Genomic DNA, 16,019 nt, shown 5'->3' on the forward strand with positions numbered 1-16,019 from the left:
CCTGCGTGGAGGAACCCTACTGTGAAACGAAACCTCTTGACCAAACCTAGTTTCCCAACCAGGAAATGCTCTGACCCATGACAATGGACTTCTTTCAATACTGAGAAGGTATGCAATACTTATATATTATTTATTTATTAAATTTATATACCGCCCGACTAGCATAGCTCTCTGGGCGGTGAACAACAGATTAATACAAAATACAATAAAATACAATAAAATGAACCACAAAGTACAGAGAATGGGAGATCTAAAAACAATATAATGCAATGCACTGGCAAAGGCTGGGAATCAGGTCCTACTAAGAGAGGTCTGACCAAAATGTCTAAACTGATACTGGTCAACAGCAAAATGGCTGCAGTATTAGGACTCTGAAGCTTATAGAAAAAGTAATGGTTGAACAAAGGAGTAGGAACAAATATGAGCAAGAGCACTGAGAATAGAATAAAGTGCCTCACCCCAACTCTCTGCCAAAGCCCCTCTAGGCACTCTCCAGCAGTTTTGTTTTAAATGGCGCAACATGAAACATAATGAACCCAAACCCATTAAAATAGCCAAATATAGCACAGCTATTAAAAGGGAGGGAAGCCCTTTACTAGGTTGCCCAGGGTTTGAGATAGCAGCTTTCTGTAGACAGAGGGAGAGAGATCTTATTCTGATGATTTCTGGGTTTCTCGTCTTCATCCTTATGTCATGTAGTCCAAATCCACTTCTGAGTACAGCTTGTATCGAAAGAGACACTGACTTTATTTTTAAGAAGAAGAAAAAATGCAAAGATTTTATTTTTAAAAATGTGATTTTATTATTTAGATTGTTGAACTAAGAACAGCCACTTTCTGAAAGCCAGTCCAGCATATGGGTTGGTAGAGCATTGACTCTTGCTTTGCGAGAGTCCCTGCAAGTGGAGAGGAATGAAGAGTGCATGATTCATAAGAATATAGGCATGCTGGATCATGCCAATGGCCCATCTAGTCCAGCATCCTGTTCTCACAGTGGCCAACCAGAAGCCTATGGGAAGCCCGCAAGCAGGACCTGAGCACAGAAACTGACATTCATGGCTAGTAGCCATTCACTTGTGCTCATTAAGCCGTGGTGTGTGGCTTATCGTAATGTGCCATTAATTGAAAAATACTTTCCACCTGATATGTGTTTTACTTTTTCAAGTGCACACATTAATGCATAAAACACAAGACAAATTTCATACATAGAAGTCAGAACAATCCACTGCATGTTCTTTGCATCTAGGTAACTGTAATTTAATACACATGTTTATTGGACACATGTGCACCTCATGAAAAGCAGAGGTTTTCTGCTGCATATAAGCATGGCAAAATAGGCTCCCATGCATTAATCCCATGAGATTACAGGCAAATATTTCAGCGTAGAAAATTTCATTTTAGGCCTAATCTCTCTCAAATTTGAATCAATTAGCTTACAAAACTGGATTGCCTGTCATATATAGACAGACCTGATTATAAAACAGGACATTATATATTCCATTGTGCCAGTGTCTTGTGTTGAAAGTTTTCAAAATGGCATGTTCTTCATTGAATTAGGGTTATAGTCCAATAAAGTCGACTAACAGAAGACCAGCTGTGAGTAGCATGGCATACCACCCAATTCACAGTCATAATTATTGCTTGATATGGGTTGTATCCAATGCTAGTCATACTCAGAGTAGACCCAAATTAATGGACTAATTTCAGTCTATTATTTTCAATGAGCTTACTCTGGGTAAAAGTTCATTGCCTACAACCCCATGATTCATTGCTGATGAGGCAAAAGGAGAAACTGAAGTGTTGCTTGTCAGGCTGGGGAAGTGTGATGTGGGAAGTAATTGGTGAGAAAGTCTTAAGATGTTATTTCTCAGATGTATGATTTTGTAGAACTCTTCCATCAAAATAGTATGTCTGAATCTAACTGATTAAACCCATGTGGATGGAGTGCTAATGACCGTTTTCTATTCTTGTCATTTCTGTGGAGCCAACCTAGCTGTACTAGAAAGAAAGTTCACCCCTAAGTTGTAATTAGTTAATTTCACAACCAGGAATGACATTGGAATTGGTATAGTGGTACACCCACTGCTGTTGGATGTAATATATTGTGTAATATACCCATGTAGCCGGTCATGCTCTCGACCTTGTGTTTGTCCTGGGAGAGAAGAAAAGTGCTCTGAAGTTGGGAGTGGTTCTTTCCACTCCTGTGTCATGGTCAGATCACCATCTGGTAAACATGGACTTCACGTTGCCACACCCTCTCCGCAGGGGTAAAGGACCTATTAGAATGGTCCGCCCCAGGCGCCTGATGGATCCTGATGGATTCCTGACTGCGCTAGGGGAACTGGAACCTGCTGAAGGTTGCCCGGTTGAAACCCTGGTGATGGAGTGGAATGGAAAGATCACCGGGGCGTTAGACCGGGTGGCTCCGAAACGTCCTCTCCCCCTGAATAGAACTCAGTTAGCACCATGGTATACACCACGGCTGCGTACTCTGAGACAGGAGGTGAGACGACTAGAACGCCGGTGGCGGAAATCCCACTCCGAAAGTGTCCGGACACAAGTTAGAGCAGCAGTAACTGCCTACCAAGTGGCAATAAGGACAGAAAAGAAGGCTTTCTTTACTGCCTCTATTGCGTCTGCAGAGTGCTGTTCCAGGAGGTTGTTCCAAGTGGTCCGAAGCCTGGTCGGTCCAGTTGCTCAGGAACCCTTGGAATAGTCAAAAGCCTCCTGTGACATTTTGGCTAAGCACTTTGCTGATAAAATCGAACACATACGGAGCTCGATCCCGTGCGCCGTGGATACAGTGGATGAATCAGAGTTGACCAGTTGCACGCCGGTATGCTGGGATCGTTTTCAGCCTCTCTCTTCTGAGGATGTGGACAAGGTGCTCACGACTGTAAGGCCTACCACCTGTCTAACTGACCCCTGCCCATTGTGGCTCATCATGAGATGCAGAGAGAAATTGGGTGAGGGGATCAAGGCGGTGGTAAACGCATCCTTGAAAGAGGGTGTGATGCCATCAGCCCTCAAGGAGGCAATTGTAAAGCCCATCTTAAAGAAGCCCTCCTTGGATCCCCAAGTTTTTAATAACTTTCGCCCAATTTCGAATTTACCATTCTTGGGCAAGGTCATTGAGCGAGTGGTGGCCAATCAGTTGTCGACACACTTGGATGAAACGGATTACTTAGATCCATACCAATCGGGCTTCAGGACTGGTCACGGAACTGAAACAGCCTTGGTCGCTCTGGTACATGATATGAGGAGGGCATTAGATAGGGGAGAATTTACCTTCCTTGTCCTCCTCGATCTCTCAGCGGCTTTTGCTACTGTCGACCACAGTATCCTTTTATATCGCCTAGAGGGATTGGGAATAGGAGGCACTGTATTACGGTGGTTCCGCTCCTTTCTCTCTGATAGGTACCAACAGGTGGCATTGGGGGAGGAGGTTTCAGACCCTTGGCCTCTCAATTGTGGTGCGCCACAGGGCTCTATCCTCTCTCCCATGCTATTTAACATCTATATGAAGCCGCTGGGGGCAATCATCAGGAGATTTGGGCTGCAGTGTCACCAATATGTGGATGACACTCAGCTCTATCTCTCATTTAAATCTTCACCAGAGTTGGCTGTGGAGACCTTGTCCAAGTGCCTGGAGTCCGTGAGTGGATGGATGGGAAGGAATAGGCTGAAACTGAACCCCGACAAGATCGAGGTACTGCTCGTGGGGGACAAGAGAAGGTTGGGAACCGTTGACCTGAAGTTCAATGGGGTGAGTTTGCCCCTAAAGGACCAGGTCCGCAGCCTCGGGGTTGTACTTGATTCCAAGCTGTCCATGGAGGCTCAGATTTCGGCTGTGAGCCGGGTAGCTTGGTACCAACTACACCTTATACGTAGGCTGCAACCCTACCTTCCTGTTCATCAGCTCCCACTGGTAGTACATGCCCTGGTCACCTCTCGATTAGATTACTGTAATGCGCTCTACGTGGGGTTACCCTTGAAAACGGTCCGGAAACTACAACTTATTCAGAATGCGGCGGCTCGATTACTCACAAACAGTCGTCGCCGGGACCACATCACGCCAGTGTTGTTCGATCTACACTGGCTTCCAGTTGTTTTCTGGGCCCAATTCAAGGTGTTGGTATTAACCTTTAAATCCCTACACGGTCTCGGCCCAGTTTATCTAAAGGAGCGCCTACAACGCCACCAATCATGCTGCCTGACAAGATTGGCCACACAAGGCCTTCTCTCAGTCCCGCCAACCAAAGCAGCTAGGTTGGCGGGCACTAGAGAGAGGGCCTTTTCAGTGGTGGCCCCCACCCTCTGGAACTCCCTCCCACAAGATCTTCGGCACATCTCTTCCCTGAATATGTTCTGCAAGGCCTTAAAGACCTGGCTTTTTCAGCAGGCTTTCAGGACTTTTGGGGAGGCTTAATATCTTTCTGTTTTAAATGCCTCCTATTATGTATTGCTTGCTTTTATAATTTATATTATTTCACTGTAGTTTGTACTGTATTCTGCTATATTTATTGTATGTACGTCGCCTAGAGTGGCCATTGGTCAGATAGGCGACACATAAATTAAATTTATTATTATTATTATTTGGGAGCACAGGTGCTACAGACTGCCACTTGCTGGAAATGATGATGAAGTAGATGGAAACTAGAATACAACAAATATGGGCATATAAATTTGACTGCAAACAGGCAGATGCATATATTAAATTAGTTTTAATATGATAAATTAGTTTGTTCATTGAAAGTGGCACAGTAGAGAACAAGGTAAATGAAGACTTGGGACTTTTTAGGAAAGGGAGAGAAATAAAATGCCACACAGACCACCATTTTTGTTGATGCTGTCTCAGAATTTAAAATATTGCATGCAGTTCTGGTTTTTCTGCCCCTAAAACTGTAAATCAAAAAGGTACTAAAAAGATTTATATAGTTAAGACTGCTGTGGAGAGACAGGATAGAGGGCACTTATTCACTGACAGAGAATGCAAATGTTTTTGTCATCTTCTGCAATTATTGTAGTATTTTTGAGACAAGAGTATGTTCCATAGATACAGCCTCTAGAGTTCATTATTTCACATAACAATGTGATGACCATTAGCATGTTTGCCTGTCTAATTTATTGAAACATCCATGATCATTAACAATAAAAGCAATAAAATGAAAATTTAAAAAGCAATTATATTATTGTTGTGATGGTACAAGATTATTTAGAACAGAAGACACTATAATAATTTGTGTCTTTATTGTTAGCTATTTGATCTATCTGAATAAATCTAAAGTAAATAATATATATATTTTAAATCATATTAATTGTTCCCCCCAAAAGGGGGGAACTCAATCAGCAAACATGGATGGAGAACCCATGGCCCTCCAAATGTTGTTGGACTGCAACTTGAATTAGTCCCAGCCAGCAGAGCCAATGGTCAGGGATGATGGGAATTGTAATCCAGCAACATCTGGAGGGCCACAGGTTCCTCAGCCCTAAACTAAGTAATGGATTTAAAATTGATTAATAACTAAATGAAGGTTAGTCTGTCAATAGCTACTGGTCATGGCAACATAAGTTTGTGTTTGAAGATGGTATATCTCTAGTGGTTCCTGGGAACTAAGAGCAGGGGTTGGATATTTCCATCTTCCTAGCTTGCAGAACTTCATGAGGCATGTCTAACTGTCAAAACATTGAGGTGGATGACCCATGCATCTGACCAAGCATAGCAATTGTTATGTAAACCAGAATTTGGAAGGATCTAAACCAGGGATGGGAAACCATTAGCCCACCAACCCTAGCCAGCATGGCCAATTTTCACAGATATGGAATTAGCAGTCCAGCAACATCTGGAGGACCAAAGATAACCTATCCCTGATCTAAATACCCAAAGAATGGACTACTCATTAAATTTTTATCAGTACTGTAATCATAACATTGTCACATGCAGAAGTAGGCTGCACACATATTGTTGTGCAGGAAAATCTCCACTTGAACTTTTGTCAACAGCTGATCCGTGCTCTCATGTTGATATATTGGCAGACGGGATTGGATTCAGTCCTTCTGCTTCTCTAAATAGGTGGGCAGTCCTATTAGATCTGGACACAGTTAACTATCTGTAGTACACCTACAGAGTGAATAGGAATATGCACTGTTTTCTATATAAGAAGAGGCAAAAGATGAAGCTCAAGGAATAGAGATGCTATGAAATAATGGCTGAATATTTCTAGAACGTGGTGTAGATTGCACTTATCTGAAATATTTAGTGTTGTAGAAGCTGGCAGTCAATATGCAAACATAGTTTTCAATATCTGTCTATTTAGAAAACCTGTGCCATCTTCATGGAATGAATGGCAATTGGTGGCCAGTTACCAGTCACTAATCTTGTCATTCTTTTAAACAGCTACTATTTCAGCAGTTCAGAATGGAATCGTATCAGACAAAAAGCCTTTTGAAATTAAAATGTATTTTATTTGACAATGATGTAGTGCAATTTTTGGAATAAGAAAAAGTTACCAACTAAGAAGTCTATACTGATATTCCAGTGTCCAGTGCAATAGTTGGAGGTTCTTGAATTGTATACCTAGATTTCCGTAATTTAGCACAGAAAGCTTTTTCAACAAATTGTCGGCACAGGAGTATGTATATCAGTGGGTCCATGCATATATTTGCAGTGGCTAACCAGAGAGTGCTTTCTTTAGCAATGAACAGTTTGTTCTGCATATTGCAGTCAATATTTTTGCCAGTCTGGCTAAGAGTGTACGGTACACGGGAAAAATGAAAAGGGGCAAAGCAGATGAAAAAAACAGCTACAATTATAAATACCTTGGTTTTGGCTCTTTGTTTGATTTTGCACTCTGTTGTCTGAGTTTTTATATAAGAGCTATAGATCTTCTTAGCAATAATTATATAAAACAGGAGAATTAAGATTAGCACAGTCCAGAAGATGAGCTGGCATATGTAATTGACAGCTTCATGCCATTTCAGTCCCAAGTGACTCTTCAAGGAAGCACACTTCCTTACAGAAAGACGTGTGGCTTCACGGTTTGACAAAACCATATTTGGCAAGGAGAGGCCGAAAAAGAAGAACCAGACAAACCCTGAAATAATTTTTGCTGAACTGACATTATGCAACCAAAACTTCCCAAATGGCCGAATGATCTTGAGAAACCTGTCTAAAGAAATAAGTCCAAGGAGCACTATGCTTATGTACATGGTATTGTAGAATATCACAGCTGAGAAACGGCAGACGAAAGCTTTAAGTTGCCACAGCCCCAGTTCTGAATCCGTTAGAATTTTCAGAGGCAGCATAAGTGTCATTATGAAATCAGAAACCAAGGTATTCTTAAGGTACACAATGAAACTTGAAGAGGTTGGAATCTGGAAAAAAGCCAACACAGCCAAACTGTTCAGCAGAAATCCAGTGAGGAAAAGTATGCTGTACAAGAGCGGGAATACCACATGGGCTATCCTGGTGTCTCGGTGGCATTGTCCAGACAAGGATGTTGTCCCATTAGAGATGTTGATACTTCCATTCATGGTTTAAAAGAGAGACTGTGGAAGAAATATTAGATAGAATGTAAGTCTTCATAAAAATCTTTAAAGTGTTATACGTAATTCTTTCATGTTTTCATATGAAAACAATGTTGCACAATGCATTTCCATGGCATATGAAAAACCATCCTATTGCTAGATAAACATTAGTCTACTTGCTAGGTAATGTTTACCTAGTCAAATAATGAATTGGATTTGTATATGCTCTGGAAATGTGAGATCCTATTTCCATGCTTTGGGGGGAGGCTTGTGCAAAGGAGAAGATTTGTTTCTTGCCCATGGGACGTGTGTGACCTGTATCCACATGGAGAGCACAAGCTTTTCCCTATGGGGTCATGAATGAGTTCTTCTTTGCTCCAGATCTCAAAAGCATGGGAAGAAGATGCACAAATTAGTTGCATTAATTTATTTTATGGCATTATTTATAGGCTGCCCTATAACAAAAGGTTTTCTGGGTGGCTCACAGACTAAAAATAACAAATTCAAAAATGTAGTAAGATAAAGCACAGCATTAAAACAACACCGAAAAGGATTTAAAGAATCACAGAAAATGGAGAACAGAGAATAAACTATACAGAACTAAAGCAATGCTAAAAACTACAATGTGATCGAAATGGCTTGGGGGTGGGGGATGCCTGGTCCAGACAGACATCTCTGCGGTGGGCATTCTACAATGAGGGCCCCACTATTGAAAAATCCCTTTTCCTCACAGTCACACACTGCACCTCAGTTGATGTAGGGCCCTGGGTAGGAATATGTAGGAAGTTGTGAACCTTCAGGTTCCAAGATACCAAGCTATGAAGGGCCTTAGAGGTCAAACCCAGCACTTTGAGTTGGGCCTGAAAATAAACTGCTTGCATGTTGTTGTTTGCAGCTTTTGTGTCTTGTGTAAAGCTATTCAAATTCTGCCATTACAAAGAACCCAGAGGTTTAAGCAGCCACTGTGGTAATTTGGTTTTAGTTCTGAGGTAAGAACTAAGTTGCATGGAACCAAAAGCACAGGTGGCCACTTTTGTTACAGGAAAGCGCAAGAGACGAGAAGTGGCAGGCAGAGTTACTTTCCGGCTGTCACTTTCCCTGCATTGTTTCAGACTAGGGTTGCCAGGCTCAGAGCCTGAGACTGATCCTGTATCTTTAGGAGAAGAGAAAGTCAGCCAAGTGCAGGTGTTCTTGCAACACTGTAATGGGAAAAACCACAAGGTGGAATTCTCCCTTCCCCCTGCACAATTTTTAAAGATACAGAAGACCTTTTGGAGGTAATCATTAGGATTTTTGTTATACACATTTGAATGTAACACTTTGTTCCTCCCCACTCCAAGTTGCACATGGGTTCACCTGGCAAGAAGGATGTTCATAAGGAATTTATAAACAATGATATTTTCGGGTGTTAGATGAGCCGGTTCAGTGCACCTGATTTCCTCAAGTCCTATGGAGTTTGTTTCATGATCCCTCCTGATTCAAAACAATTAACCAACAGGATTAGCAGGGTCAATATAGGTAGCAGAGCTCTGCACTACATTATTGACTGCATTTGAAATTACACTGAGTTTCAAAACGACAAAGGCTCTGACTCACACTCAGGGCTAGTTGTTTCCTTTTCTGGATCACTGCAATTACATACAAAAAATAAATTGGAAGACCATATATGCCCAGATGCACCCCCCCAGTTATGTAGTTAGGCTACAATACAGCAGAAGGCTTCTTTCAAACCTGATTACAGTGGGACAGAGGTGTTTTTGGAGGGGGTCGTAGCTGTAGCCCACCTTGCTGAAAAGCCCCCCCCATCACATTTACACTTGAAGGGGAAAGTCCTTTTGTTGGCTCCAATAGAAGGCTACATGGTGGGGTGATCTTCCTAAAGAGTGCAGTTGGGAGTGGGGGAGGGAGGGTTAGTTAATCCTCCCTTGCCAACTGTAAGCTACAGAAAGATTACCTCCTGCTCCAGCAATTAGGCTAAAACACTTTTTTCAAGCCTAACATCTGGGGGAGTGGGTATGTGTGTGCTATGTGTGTATGTGGCCACACCCCACCACTGGCATACAGCTCCTATAGGGTTGACCTAGATGGAATGTGGTCCCTGGGCTGAAAAATATTCTCCACCCATAATGTAATGCTGCCTCAGCTCCTTGGAGGGAGTGCAGGATAAGAATGTAATAATATATCTGATTTAGCAAGTCGCTGCTGTGTTGTAATCCAAATCTAAACAAAGCTGCTTCTCTTGATGCCTCATTGTGTTAGATAATTAAAATATTTTACTTCATTGTGCTAGCTACAGCCTTGTGATTCTAGACGGCAAAGTACATTAGAGCTCATCCTTACTAGTGTAATTAAAATGGAGAGTATATATGAACAGACTTCATAAACAATTTTAAATAATTCTGTGAATCAAGTATTTCTACAAGTAGCTTGATAATTCAGATCTGTAGGACAAGCATATGAAAAAATAACTTACCTCTTTTTGTAGGAATGTGTGGCTGGTATTTCAGTGCTACACAAATGTACCAATGTTAGAGAGACTTGGTTTCATAAGTAATCTTGCATACTTGGTGTTCTTCCTCATTTTTTTACCACTCAGGTTTTTCCTCCCCAGCTACTAGCCTCAAGGAAAGTTTTCAAGTATCAGGTGGTTGAGCCCACCTTATTCAGTGTGTTTTTGTTGTTGTTACTTGTTGATGAAGATATGCATTAAAACCCTTTATATACCTAGGTCTTTTAATTAACATATATATTTGTAGGCTAAGTGCCATTTAAATGTTGTTTCTTCTGTACAGAGATTTTTAAAAATTTATCAGCAATTATGTCTGCTTGAACCTAATGTTATACAATATTTACTGTGTGCTTATATACATTGAGAGCCAGTGTGGTGTAGTGGTTAGAGTGTTGGACTATGACCCGGGAGACAAGGGTTCAAATCCCCACACAGCCATGAAGCTCACTGGGTGACCTTGGGCTAGTCACTGCCTGTCAGCCTCTGAGGAAGGCAATGGTAAACCACCTCTGAATACTGTTTACCATGAAAACCCTATTCATAGGGTCACCATAAGTCGGGATCGACTTGAAGGCAGTCTGTTTTTTATATACATTACCTAGAGCAGGAGTAGCCAACATAATGCCCTCCAGATGTTGTTGGGCTCAACTCCCATCAGCCCCAGACATCAGGCCAAATGGAGACAATAGTCAAGAACTCAGAAGAAGGCTAGGACTGGGGAGGGGAGCTATGAGAGAACTAGAAAAGGTCCTCAGATGCAAAGATGTATCACTGAACACTAAAGTCAAGATCATTCAGACCATGGTATTCCCAATCTCTCTGTATGGATGTGAAAGTTGGACAGTGAAAAGAGCGGATAAGAGAAAAATCACCTCATTTGAAATGTGGTGTTGGAGGAGAGCTTTGTGCATACCATGGACTACGAAAAATAGAAGCTAAAATGATGAAACTGAGGTTATCAAACTTTGGACACATCTTGAGAAGACATGATTCACTAGAAAAGACAATAATGCTGGGAAAAACAGAAGGAAGTAGAAAAAGAGGAAGGCCAAACAAGAGATGGATTGATTCCATAAAGGAAGCCACAGACCTGAACTTACAAGATCTGAACAGGGTGGTTCATGACAGATGCTCTTGGAGGTCGCTGATTCATAGGGTTGCCATAAGTTTTGATCAACTTGAAGGCACATAACAACAACAAAATAATAACAAAATGCTTAAAAGTCATTCTTTCAGTTCAGGGAAGACAAGAACTTCAGGAACATAGGAAGCTGCCTTTATACAGCTTATATAGCCCATTGTCTACATTGACTTGGAGGGGCTCTCCTGGATTTCAGAGAGGGGTCTCTTTCCCAGTCCTATCTTAAAGTGCTGTGGTTTGAATCTGGGACCTTTTGAATGCTTCTACCATTGACTTACAGCCCTTCTCACACATTCTCTTTCATAGTAAACTATAGTTTCCTGTTGTATCTAACTATAGCCTACCCTTTGCGCTACAAGGAATAATTGACTTCAAGGCAGTCAGCTCATGGTACAGGCCCAAACATCTGATCTAAGTGTATTATTTAGGCTGATAAATCAGCATGGCTGTTGGAATTGTTCTCTTGATTAACCTTGCTTCCTAAGCAACAGAAAGTGTGGTGGAATTTGGTGAATAACAAGTGGAGTTGCAAAGATTTTGCTATGGAACCATCACTCCTTCCTTATTTCAGTACTCTGTACAAAGCTGTTGGATCACCAAAGCAATAAATACCTCACCATTTGATTTTTAGCTCCTTATTTCTAGATTAAAAAAACAAATAATGTTGTGGCCATTGCTTATTTAAATGCTCACTATATTCATGACGACGCACATTATCTGACAACCTTTTTTTTTCTTTGTAATTTTCCTACCTTGTGGAGAAAGGGCACATAACAGAAGTATCTTATGTAGCATATTGCCAGGATGATACTATGCTTTAATTAGTAGCATTATAACTGCTTTCTTTACTCAGCCAATATATATATGGTTATTTATTTATTTACTGAATTTATATGTCATCCTTCTTTCCAGAGGAGACCAGGGCAGCAAACAATTTAGCAACAACAAAAAGAAAAACATTCTAAAAAGAGTTAAAAACATTCTAAAACACAGTTATAGCTAAAAACATTCATGTTTTTAGGGACATAACAGCCCTGTCGTATCAAACCAAAGGTCCATCTAATTTAGCGTCTTGCTTCCCATAGTAGGAAACAAGATGCCTGTGGGACACACAGCCCTTTCTTGTTGTTGCTCCCCAGCAATATCAGATATTTAATAGCATGCTGCAGTGGTGGGAAACCTTTCTTCCACAGGGGTTCTGGTTTGGCCCACAAGGCCATTTTCCACAAGCCTCACCCTCCTACCCCACACCTAATGTCATATGTGAGATAAGGTGTGGGGCAGGTAAAGATGTGGCTGAGATTGGCTGCACTGCAGCCAGTGGGACTTGCTCGCTGTGCTGAGCAAATGATGGGCGCCGAGAGTGAGCCCCTTTGAAGGTGGGCTGGCATACTGCCTCTGAATGTGGAACTTCCATAGAATGTGATGTTCGTACATGTAATCTTTCCTATTTCATTCATTAGTTGATATTTTCAACATTTCTCTGCTCATTTTAGGTTGCCTTTATGAAACGCATACTCCTATGAAACACCATTGTAAACTAGCACCAAGCCATAAAACTAATTTACCTTACAGCTGCAGTATTTACAAGAATGGCAGTGACCTATTTTTGCTTCCTTGGTCACATGAAATCCTGTTTGTGGTCTTCTCTTAAGGAAGCACAAAGAAGAGTGAATTGCACATCAGGGAAACTGTTGCTTTTGTTAGCCAATTTGCAAACTTCATCAGTCTGTGGTATGAACAGTAGTTTGTACCAAAAATAAGAAGTGAAAATAAAATTTTAGTTGGGTTAACATTGGTTAGATAATCCCTTTTTTCAGTTAAATCACATGAAATCTTTAAAGTGTAGTTATAAAGCATATTTGATGTCTAAAATCCTAATAGCAAAATCATGATTTTGTATTTAGAAGTTCTTTTGCATTTTGTGATGAATTTTTTTGTTTTAATAACCAACTTTCTTTTAAGCCTGTAGGACATCCTGAAATCATTGCTGTTTCCTTAGTCCTAGCCCTTCTTAAGCTTTATTTTGATGTAACACTGCACTGTGAGTGTGACTTTTTCTATTTCATAGAGGGTATCAAAGTGTGTGGTCATGATTTAAATTCTGGTTACTTGGCAACAGAGCTTGGAAAAGTTATTTTGTAAACTACAACTCCCATCAGCCCCAGCCAGCATGGCCACTGGATTGGGCTGATGGGAGTTGTAGTTCAAAAATAACTTTTCCAAGCTCTGCTTACCAATTTATCCAGGCTAAATCAGTGACAGCGTTCATGCAGCACTTTAAGCTGTAGTTAACTTTTGTTTAAAGGTGACCGTGCAGTGTCCTGGTTCACAGAACAAAAATTGTGGCCACTTCACTCCTTCCCTCTTCCTGCTGCTGCTAAGAGAGCAATCCTAAGTCCCTCCCCCCAGACTGATGGGGCTTTATAGAGCGGGGAGGCCACCAGAGCATCTACGGCCCTGTCACACCAGGGCAGAGGAGGAGGCAGGCAAACCTCTGTACCATCCTGGAACAACTGGGACACACCAGGCTTGTTGCTGTCAGATGATGGCAGAGGGGCCAACTCAGGATCCATTATGGGGTTTTCACACTCTTTCTCTTCTAACTCTAATTTCCCTGCTGGGTAATCCTTCCTCAACTGATTAAATCATCCCTCTCCTGTAATTCCAATGATTGACCTCATACTGCTGTTAAGCTTTTTTTCTAGGGAACAGGTGAGAATAATGAAAAGGGGGCCAGACTGCAGAAAAATGTTAATCTTTATCTGCTTTGCTGATCAATGGGAGGGTATGTTGTGGGCCATGTAAGATTAGATGGTGGACCAGAAGCAACCCATGTGTGTGTATGTGTGTGTGCAGATTGTACACTTATGAACAAGAGATAGAAAAAAGGCATATTTTTGAAGACTATGCAAACGGACTGAAGAATGTGTGTATTCCCCAAAGAATGTACAAAGTGCAATCAAGATACTCTATGTATATACCCCAAGGCCTGTTGGAGATTATGCATAATGGCTGGAGAATGTACAAAATTCATCTGAGATATGTACATTTTCTAAGACCTGTTGGGGATTATGCAAACTGGCTAGAGAATGTACAGAATTTATTGAAGATACGCACATTCCCCAAAATTTGTTGGGATTCCCTCTTCATGGAAGGATTATGTGCACATTCACCATGGTGAACATGCACAATGGCCCGTTACTATGCACATTAACTGCTCAATTTATATTCCCTCTTAACACATTTATTTATTTATTTGATTAACATCCCACCCTTCCAATAGGAGCCCAGGGTGGCATCTATTATTTGCTGTTTCATTTTGCACTGTGAATATAAATAAAAATTATGCGTGTTATTTCCACCCCTCCCCCCGCCCATATGTTGCTTCCTGTTTTCTGGATTTTCAGTGCAGATTGCTTGTTTTGAAAAGGTCAGCTTTTACTTAGTGAATTAAATCAGCCTAAAACTGTCTTGTGTTTGTGAAATGACCATTCCTTATAGGAATGTTTAGCAGCTAGGCTAAAATCACACTGGAACACTGGGTATGTTCATGCAGTCAGCTAGTATTATGGTTCTTTTGTAAACTGCTTAAAGATGTTATTATAATCAAGTGGTATATAAATTTTGTTAAATAAAATAAACATTTTGTAGGCTACTACATTTGCACAAAAAATGTACATGCAAGTTTGCATTATTCTGTTCCCCGACCTCCTCCCCACCTCCCTAGCCATGCACTCCATTTGTGAGTCATAGCGGACATGCTTGATATTGTCCTGTAGTCTGTAACTCCTGCCTTTAAGTAAGGAGTGGAAAACCTTTTCCAGCCCGAGGAATGCACTCCCTCTTGGCTAACCTTCTGGGGGCTGCATGCCAGCAGTGGGTGGGGCCAATGCAAAAGTGGGCAGGACCACCACACACTCTCCCTTATATTTACATGCACATACACATACATATGGGATGGAGAACTTTTTTCAGCCTGAGGGCCGCATTCCCTTCTGAGCAATCTTCCAGGGGCAACATGCCAGTAGTACGCAGGGCCAGAAGGAAAAGTGGGCAGAACAACTAATATTAATTTACCTTTGTACAGTAGGCTTGTTTCTACATGCAGTCACATATCCCTCTCTGTCTTCCATCCAGGCAAGCAAGAGGCATTATCAGAGTTCAAGGACACATTCTAGCCAGGAAAACACTAATGGAGGGTGCAAAAGACAGCCAATGAGGGGTGTGACTGGGGAGTAGGTCTAGCCTGGAGAAAGTCCCCAGGGTCAGATAGAGAGGACTGCATTTGGCTTCCCCATCCATCACATACATGTTTATCCACACACATACTCCCCACCACCCCAGCCATGCACTCTGTTTGGGAATCATAGCAGACATGCTATGATATTGGCCTGTAGTCTGTAACTATCTTTAAGTAAGGAAGCGAGAAACCTTTTTCGCCTGAGGGATGCACTCCCGCTTGGCTAACCTTCTGGGGGCTGCATGCCACACCTACATAAAGCACTGGAGCTATTTTCAAGCTAAATCTCTGAAAAGGGGTAATATTTGTGGAAACCATAGCACATGGGGAGGGAAGGGTTACCTCTTCAACTTCCATCTGGCAATTAGGCTTGAAAACAGTCCCCCAGTGGAACCATGATTTGAACTTTCCAGCAGGCAAACCACAGGTTAGATCTACTTTCATTTCTCAGCACTCAGCTTCTGACGTTCACTCCCATCTCTATGGTGAATCACGTTCTTGAGGCAGAGACCAATGGGTACAATTGCGGATTGTGAATTTGGATGTAATAATGGCATACTACTGTTGGTGCAAATTGTGGTTTGCAAACCAACTTCACAC

The 16,019-nt window shown here is 41.6% G+C and overlaps 2 protein-coding genes across 3 annotated transcripts in view; one reads left to right on the forward strand and one right to left on the reverse strand.

The window, feature by feature from the left end:
* Positions 1 to 16,019, forward strand: part of MED12L (mediator complex subunit 12L) — a 366,394-nt gene that overhangs the window by 197,519 nt on the left and 152,856 nt on the right. The window lies entirely within an intron of this gene.
* Positions 6,441 to 10,086, reverse strand: P2RY13 (purinergic receptor P2Y13). Of its 2 annotated transcripts, XM_061637048.1 has the most exons (3): positions 10,000 to 10,070; positions 8,883 to 8,999; positions 6,441 to 7,547 (listed from the first exon to the last, which is right to left on the reverse strand). In XM_061637048.1, exon 3 carries the CDS (start codon positions 7,530 to 7,532, stop codon positions 6,522 to 6,524), a length of 1,011 nt encoding a protein of 336 aa, XP_061493032.1. In that variant the 5' UTR covers positions 7,533 to 7,547; positions 8,883 to 8,999; positions 10,000 to 10,070; the 3' UTR covers positions 6,441 to 6,521. The 2 variants fall into 2 exon arrangements, with proteins under 2 accessions (XP_061493032.1, XP_061493033.1); XM_061637049.1 differs by lacking the exon at positions 8,883 to 8,999 and having other exon boundaries at positions 10,000 to 10,086.

Source organism: Rhineura floridana, chromosome 7, assembly GCF_030035675.1.
Source record: "Rhineura floridana isolate rRhiFlo1 chromosome 7, rRhiFlo1.hap2, whole genome shotgun sequence".
Lineage (NCBI taxonomy): Eukaryota > Metazoa > Chordata > Lepidosauria > Squamata > Rhineuridae > Rhineura > Rhineura floridana.

Excerpts from the sequence above, each read along its gene's own strand:
- P2RY13 (XM_061637049.1), bottom strand. The coding sequence starts at position 7,532 with ATGAATGGAAGTATCAACATCTCTAATGGGACAACATCCTTGTCTGGA.